The sequence below is a fragment of the Theobroma umbraticum genome, unplaced genomic scaffold (genome assembly GCF_002168275.2).
Source record: "Theobroma umbraticum cultivar Fairchild unplaced genomic scaffold, ASM216827v3 scaffold_30.0, whole genome shotgun sequence".
NCBI classification, from domain to species: Eukaryota; Viridiplantae; Streptophyta; class Magnoliopsida; order Malvales; family Malvaceae; genus Theobroma; species Theobroma umbraticum.
The window spans coordinates 9663940-9671453 of NW_018397254.1; the positions used below are offsets into that span (position 1 = coordinate 9663940).

A 7514-nucleotide genomic window follows, 5' to 3' on the forward strand; every position below is an offset into this window, starting at 1 on the left:
TATATAATGTATTATATGAAACAATGGTTTCAAAGCTTAATTAGGTTTCAAATGACAAAGAATAGTTAAGACTGATAGGCACAACATAGCGTTGGCAATTCAATATTGACAGGCAGCTAGCTCTTTCTTCTCTCATAAATGGGGAAAGAAATCCAATAAAAAAAAAAGTTGAAATAAGGCAGGTTGCTAGGACTTCATAAATAATAAAACTGGTGAGTTCCAATGGAATAAGGGAATTTGGTTTTCTTTCTCCAGCTAATACCCCACAGGGAGGGTTTACGGAGAAAGGACCACTCTGTCAGAGCAATCTAAATCATTCATAACAACATTTCCAGTAGCTTCTTTTGCTTGTCCAAGTAAAAATGGTTTCGCTGAAAATTCAAGACTGCCAAAACCAAATGCCAGAAGTTCACCTCTGGCCACAGCGTGGGGGTAGAGTACAATTGGCTGCATGCTGTTTGCCACAGCAGAAAGTTGCTTAGGCGATTCTCACCTGCTGTCCTTACCACAATATCAGGATGAGGTGCGATTGCCATGTACATATGCTTCTCAATGTCCACAACTTCTACAGGTTTTGTTAAACCATAATTCTCATCGGTTTTCTTCGGTTCTTGCATTGCTCGCCGCCTTTCATCACAAGCTTCTCGGATGGCACTCACCATTTCATCAGTGGAAGTATAAGCAACGCAAAATGTGAAGACAGCTTTAGAGTTGTTCACCGTGTTTGCCATTAATTCCTTGGCTGCGTTCTTGACAGGTTCACTTAAGAGGTCCAGGTTGCCCGCAAAATGGAATTTGACACTGTAGAGGTTTGCTATGCTGTTCTTTTCACTTAATAGCTCAAATGTAAACTTAAGCAAGTCCATGACGCGCTCAACTTCTTCAGGCTTTCGCTTGAAATTGTCAATGCTGAAGGCATAAACTGTTACGTATCTTATACCCAGGTCGCAGCAGTGCATGAGCATTGTCAACATAACCAGTATGCCTATACTGTGCCCTGTCCCCTTTGCCAGGTTCAACTTTTGATCATATCTTCGATTTCCATTCATGATGAAGGCTACGTGAGTGGGGATTGGACCAACTTGAAGGACCTTACATACGCCTTTTCGAAACAAATTGCTTAGTTTCTGGTGTACTGATCTCACTTTACTAAAATTATTCATCCTCGACTCCAGCTTTAATTTAGTAAAAGCAGACGTTCTATATTATGAACACGAGAGCATCTAGGTATCAAGAGTCATTGGACAGACAGAAAATACTCAAGAGCACAAGAGCGTGAAGGCAAAAGAAAAAAAAAAGGTCTAATTTTAATTAAAAAGCATCTGCATTTTGGGAGATTGGTCTTGCTCTACTAATGGAAAGGTTTCCCTATACCAAATTCTGATTATACAAGACTAATGGACAAAGACACAGGCGAAGGAAGAGAGGAAAATTTTCTCCAACAGAGAAAGAAATACTCTACTGCATCAATTAATCAGATAGCATAAGAGAACCCCGAAAGAAATGAAATAAAAAAATACAGAAAACTTATTCCATGGGTCTCTTATACAACAAGATCAGTTGATAGAGGGATCAATAAAAGGGCTTAAAAGTGAAACAACTTAGAAGGAAAACAATACAACTATCTAAAGACGATCTCCCATGGCTCATAAGCAGATAAATCGAGGTTTTTGCTATGCAGGTTAAAGTAACAGTAAACATTTACCTGAAAACCAGAGGAGAAAACTGGAGTCAAAACCCACCAACTACGAAGTTCCACCACCAAAAAATAAATTCCTGAAGGGCATGGTACCCACCATTTGGAATTGCTTGGCATGTTTTTATCAAAACCAGTTCACAGCTCAACTTGTTGATTATTTTACAGAGATGTCAGTACCAGCCCCGTGATTGGCGTTGGTAAGCGTGATAACTGGGGGGGTTTTGATTTGAATATTTTGTCAGGTTCAGATTTGTTAGTCCAATTTTGCTGCATTTTTTGTCTTTGAAGTGGGCTACTTGGTGCCACTGCCATGGGCACGGTTTCATTATAATAAGCAGAAAATCTTCCAGGCCCCGATTCGGACTAATTTTTTTAAATCCAGGAGATATTGTGTATGAGAATTTTGTAATCAAATTTAGAAAACAGTTTACAATGGTTTTCGTCTCAAAAATCGAATTATTAGGTAAATTTTGTTGCTTATAGCTCCTTTACAACGCCAACCAAAGCAACTACTGCTTCTTATATTATAACATGACCTGTCAAGCTCCACTTAATCTGCCAGAGACTAGTTAAAATGGAATGTCACAAATCCAAGAACCTATCCCTTTCTGATAACAAGACTGATTCACAGAGTGGTAGCTGGCAAGTGTCATCGGAAAAACTTACATATGTTAGCAAGCCCCTGCAAAAGTCATGGACGTGTAAACGTAATTTACCTTAAGATCAGAGCATATGCTAATTAACCGACCATTGCTTCAGGGCTAACTCAGAAAGGGATTCTCAGTTACATGCAGCACATGCAATCCTGAGGAGTGACAAGGTTAATTGCTCAGCTGCAAAGGTAACACCCTTCTCTTTGTTATTTACAATTTTTAAGCAATAAAACAGAATGACAAAAGTACTTTTACAGCGCCGAGGTAGGCAGGAGACCGCAGGGCTGCCTAGTACAAAAAGGAGAAGAAGGATTTATCAGACTAGCTGTAGCTGACCGTGCCAGTTTTATTTGGAATGGAAGATGGAACAGCGAATAACAGCAAGCACTGTAAGAAACGGTACATACAGAAAAGTTTCCTACAATTCTCTGGATTCACCAAAGCCTGTTATTCTACCTCATGTGTCGTATCACCGCTGAGACAAAGCCTTCAAACTTGTTTATCACTTAAATGCTTACAAAACAACAAGCAATAATACTACTCAACGGCCAAAATCTAAAAAAACTTAAGCAGGTCTCATCATTGGGACCCCATTACGCTGTTCAGTTTTCCTTTCTAATATTGAGATTGAAAAACGCAGGGATTTGCGGTGTAAAAGAGCACAATATTGCACATTAAACTATTCTAACAAGATATCAAGCACAACATGCTGCACTTACTGAATAATTACAATTTAATTACTACCACATCCATATGTCCAACATAACTCACACTGCAAAAATTACACTCGATGAAGATTCTAAAAAAAATACAAAAATAAAGAAATAGGAAATGTCTTTGAAACAGTTAACATGTTAATGCTGAGACCTGTAACCAATTGGACAAATGTGCCAACTCACCTCACCCGAGGTGGGTTCTGATATGCACGACCTGCTTCATGCTTTGGAGCAAGTGGTGATTGATGCTGTAATGGCTGCTGGCCATGTCTGCGAGTTTTGTGACGTGCAGAACGAGTTCTTGGCTCTTTTGGCTTTTCATTTGCAGATTCAATCTGTTCCAAAGTCTCTACAACTTCTTTCATTGATGGACGGTGTTTAGGTTCAGGTGCAAGACAGTATAAAGCAAGATGGGCTATTCGAAATGCAGCTTTCGAAGGATATTTACCCTCCAACCGATGGTCCATTATGCTCTTCAGTTTTCTTCTCTCAGATAAATATGGCTTTACCCAATCCACCAGATTATGTTGCCCGCTTGGTCGGTTTGGATCAAGTGCTCGCAAGCCTGTTAATATTTCAACTAAAACAACACCAAAACCGTACACGTCGCTCTTTACATATAAGTGTCCTGTTTAGTCAGCAAAGTGTTCAAGTCATTAAAAGTACAAAGTGGGTTTTGCTCAATTATTGTCTCAAAAATGCCACAATATGGTGCAAAGCAAGGACATCACTTATAAAAGCACCCAAAATTTAGAAAGGTGTCAGAGGATTACCTGTAGCAACGTATTCTGGAGCTGCATAACCATATGTACCCATGACCCTTGTTGTTACATGTGATTGGCTAGCTGAAGGACCAAATTTGGCCAACCCAAAATCTGATATCTTGGCAGTATAAGACTGCAATGGAAATAGCCAAACCATGTTAAATTTATGTTTCCTCTGTGTGTTTTCAAGGAGAATGTTCTATGTTAATGCCTTCAATCCCACAAAAAAGAGGCCTTCCAGCTACTATAAATTTGTTATCACTAAATATTATATTCGCTAAAGCGTATTATATCTATGTTTCCTCTGTGTGTTACCAAGGAGAATGTTCTATGTAATCAATTATTTGAGCCTTTAATCCAAGATAAAGAGCCTTTCTGGCTACTATAAATTTGTTATCACTAAATATATATAATACCATCCCTTAAAGAATTCCCTGTGGTATGATTCATGAGTTGTATAGAAAGTTACCCCATCAAGCAGTATATTTGATGCTTTGAAATCTCTGTAAATTACTTGCTTGTCTGATGTGTGCAAGAAAGAAAGGCCCTTCGCTGCTCCTATTGCAATTTTGAGCCGTATATTCCAGTCAAGTGCTTGAACACTAGCACCCCCTGGATAACAAATATTGTGTAGAGTGTGATCAACCAAATTAACTCACTAGAAATAGGAGATGGCAAGCATGCACAAATGAATATATGCTCACATGAGAAATCAGAGATATAAAAGACTAAAAGCTCTTACTTCCAAAGAGATGGTTTTCCAAGCTGCCCTTCTGCATAAACTCATAAACAAGAAGAAGCTCTTTATCCTCCCAACAGTATCCCAGCAGCCTTACAAGGTGAGGATGATACAACCTTCCCAAGAAATTTACCTCTGACTGCACCAATGAATGAAGAAGCAAATGTCTTAGCAACTTTAAATTTGTAGACATTTTAATATTCAAAGAAAATGAATAAAACAAATGCTAAACAATTCCCAAAAAGCAGGTTCGGATATCTATGCTGTCAATGTATGCCACGAACACACACACACACACACACACAAACACAAAGGAGTTTTGAAGGTCTGTAACAAGTAGAAGCCAAAAGAACCAACTCAAAATGACATGGAACAATATATCTGATGTAATACGATATTGCATATGTAAAAGTCTTGGACCCACATATTTTCTCTGAGGCTTCAGTTGGGCAGCAAACTGGTATCTTATCATTTCAAATCCAGAAAACAACCTAGTCATGTCTAGGTCATTCACACACAGATAAGAGGAACAAAATGTACAATGAAACTCTTACAGTCTTACACCTTATAATACAAAAAGAGCTACCTTTCACTTCGAACACTCTGTTCCAAAAATAGCAATGTAAAGCATAATGAGATGGCTTCACCCTCAAGAATTATTCACGTCTCAGCCTCTTTACTTTGCTCAAACAAGCCCTGAACTCTCAAGACTTCATTTGGATTGCAATTAGCAGAATACTTCTACTGCATGTTGTTTCTTCAATCAGGTAATGAATGACTACTTAGATAAGTAAAGGTTTTACTTGAGGCACTGCAATTGTGCTCATGAGAAGCTGATGTCTTACATCCATGAAACTTTATGTTTGGAGAAATCCCAGGGAAATAATTATAGAAGAAAAATCAAGTAACTATATCTTAAAACAACATTTAAGTTTCTCGATTGGTTAATTCTTTCTCAAGTTAATGAAATCACCTGCCATTCCTGAAATCCTTGCAGGCTCTCAGAGTTCAGTTTTTTGACAGCAATGAGGTTTCCACTTCCACTCTTCCCCGGTGCCTTCTCATCAAGCCAACCTTTGAAGACTTTACCAAAGCCTCCCTCCCCAAGCACCATATCAGGCCTAAAATTCTTAGTTGCAGCCTTCAGTTCTGCAAAACTGAAGATCCTTAGATTAGGAGTGGGCAAGATCTGCCCATTTGGAAACACCTCATCTCCACTCAAGGCTGAGAATCCGCTGCCCCTGGAGATATTACTGCCCCTAGAAGTTCCAGAGGATGCTGTGTTGCTGGTTGTCTGAGATGTCACTATTGCCAATCAAAAATGAAGTTTGCTTAACAAATGCTGGTTGTGAATTGGTCAACATATGGAGTTTTGATACTAATCATACGGCAAATGAATTACATATAAAATGAGAATTGAAGAAACTCAAAGTGTATAATGTTCAAAAACACAAAATGCAGATGAGAAATTCAACAGGATGACCAATATTCCAAAACCACACAAGTCAATGGTCAAAACACCACACAAAACCAAACCAGCATCAAGAACTGGGTTTTCGGTGCTGAAATACAAAAAGAATATGAATTGTTTCAAATAAAATTCCAACTAACAATTAGAACTAGATTGAACCCACTTCAAAATAAGGCAATCTAATCGAAAAACCGAGCAAACAATCTCGTTTAAAGAAACAGCAAAAAAAAAAAAAAGATTACTATCTTTCGAAGGGTACCTGAACTGAGATGACCAGTCGTGCTCGGTGTTGGATTATCAGCTGGAGAACCCCAACAGATTCCCATCCTGAAAAGACTCTTTTTCCTATTCCTCCTCCCTGCCTCCAGTTGTTGGAGCATAAGGAGACTTAGAAATCAGCAAACGTTTTGCAGCAAACAAAAATATCTTCCAACAAGTTGATGATATATATATATATATATAAGATGAACAAAGAAAAAGAAAACCAACTTTCTTGCTTTGATGAATCAATCTTTTCTCTCAACTCAACCACAAAAAAATGGAGTTACTATTCTATTTCTTCTCTTATTTGTCAATTTGACTGATCCGTTTGTGTTTCCACTAACAGGGCAAAGTACCTTGACTTTGGTTTTGCGTCATTCAAGCAAAATTCAGCAACTTGACAATGGAAAACCAAAAACAATAAAAAAATTGCCCGAAAGGATAACCAAAGTGCCTGTGCAAGGGTGAAATGTAAGTAGCACTTTAAATATTACTAAGACTCAGTCTTCGGATGTTTGGTTAAGGAAGTAACTCTGAGAGTTTCCTCGCGGGTTATTTAGACTGTCGGGTCAACTGCCGTGTCCCAAAAATATTAAAAAAGCTCAGTCAAACACAAATGCAATTAAATTTCAAGGACTTCACATCTAATTTGGCTTGGCAAAAACATCATGGAAAAAGACCTAAGCCCACGATCATATATTGCCCTTACTATCTAATAATCATATTAATATCGAAAATTAAAATTAAAAAAAAACATAAGAAAAGAAAGTGTTAGGTGGGAGATCACTGCCTGAAAATCAAATTATATAAAAGAAAAAAAATTTGTTCATGGGCTCGTTTTACTCGAGAGGTAATGCAATGGACTATGATGTCACAACCCTTTTTTGCATGATGAGAATTATATCTCATAAGATCTTTGACACTTCTTTTTGGATCATATCTTTACTCTTTTTTTTTGTTTTAATTTTAATTAATTCAAGGTGTACCCTTTTTTTTAATACTTGAGCTTGAAACCCTATCAACAGTCTTTTCGCACTTACGATATCATTGGCAGTTTTATTTCGTTGTGAAATTTGGTGGAAATATACGATATTTAAAGCTAAAAAAGAGGAGGGTGGGGGGGAAAGGGTAGCACATGCGAAACATTATGTCAGCCAAAGAAATGGGCATCCTAGAAATCGTGGGTTGGGACATATTCATGGAGATCCATG

The 7514-nt window shown here is 38.0% G+C and overlaps 3 protein-coding genes across 3 annotated transcripts in view; 1 reads left to right on the forward strand and 2 right to left on the reverse strand.

Annotated features, from left to right (window-relative positions):
- Positions 1 to 276: 276 nt before the first annotated feature.
- On the reverse strand, positions 277 to 866 carry LOC110423289 (dehydrodolichyl diphosphate synthase CPT3-like). The gene is made up of 2 exons (XM_089785475.1): positions 494 to 866; positions 277 to 371 (listed from the first exon to the last, which is right to left on the reverse strand). The coding sequence occupies exons 1-2, from the start codon at positions 864 to 866 to the stop codon at positions 277 to 279; spliced, it is 468 nt and encodes a 155-aa protein (XP_089641601.1).
- A 2129-nt stretch (positions 867 to 2995) lies between these two features.
- Positions 2996 to 6780, reverse strand: KIN3 (Protein kinase superfamily protein). The gene is made up of 6 exons (XM_021424407.2): positions 6302 to 6780; positions 5545 to 5876; positions 4575 to 4710; positions 4302 to 4444; positions 3842 to 3965; positions 2996 to 3696 (listed from the first exon to the last, which is right to left on the reverse strand). The coding sequence occupies exons 1-6, from the start codon at positions 6420 to 6422 to the stop codon at positions 3248 to 3250; spliced, it is 1305 nt and encodes a 434-aa protein (XP_021280082.1). The 5' UTR covers positions 6423 to 6780; the 3' UTR covers positions 2996 to 3247.
- Positions 6781 to 7465: 685 nt separating this feature from the next.
- LOC110423405 (transport/golgi organization-like protein (DUF833)) overlaps positions 7466 to 7514 on the forward strand; it is a 666-nt gene continuing 617 nt past the window's right edge. The window contains exon 1 of the mRNA XM_021437630.2: positions 7466 to 7483. Coding sequence (XP_021293305.2) covers positions 7466 to 7483 — 18 coding nt within the window. The remainder of the gene's footprint in view (positions 7484 to 7514) is intronic.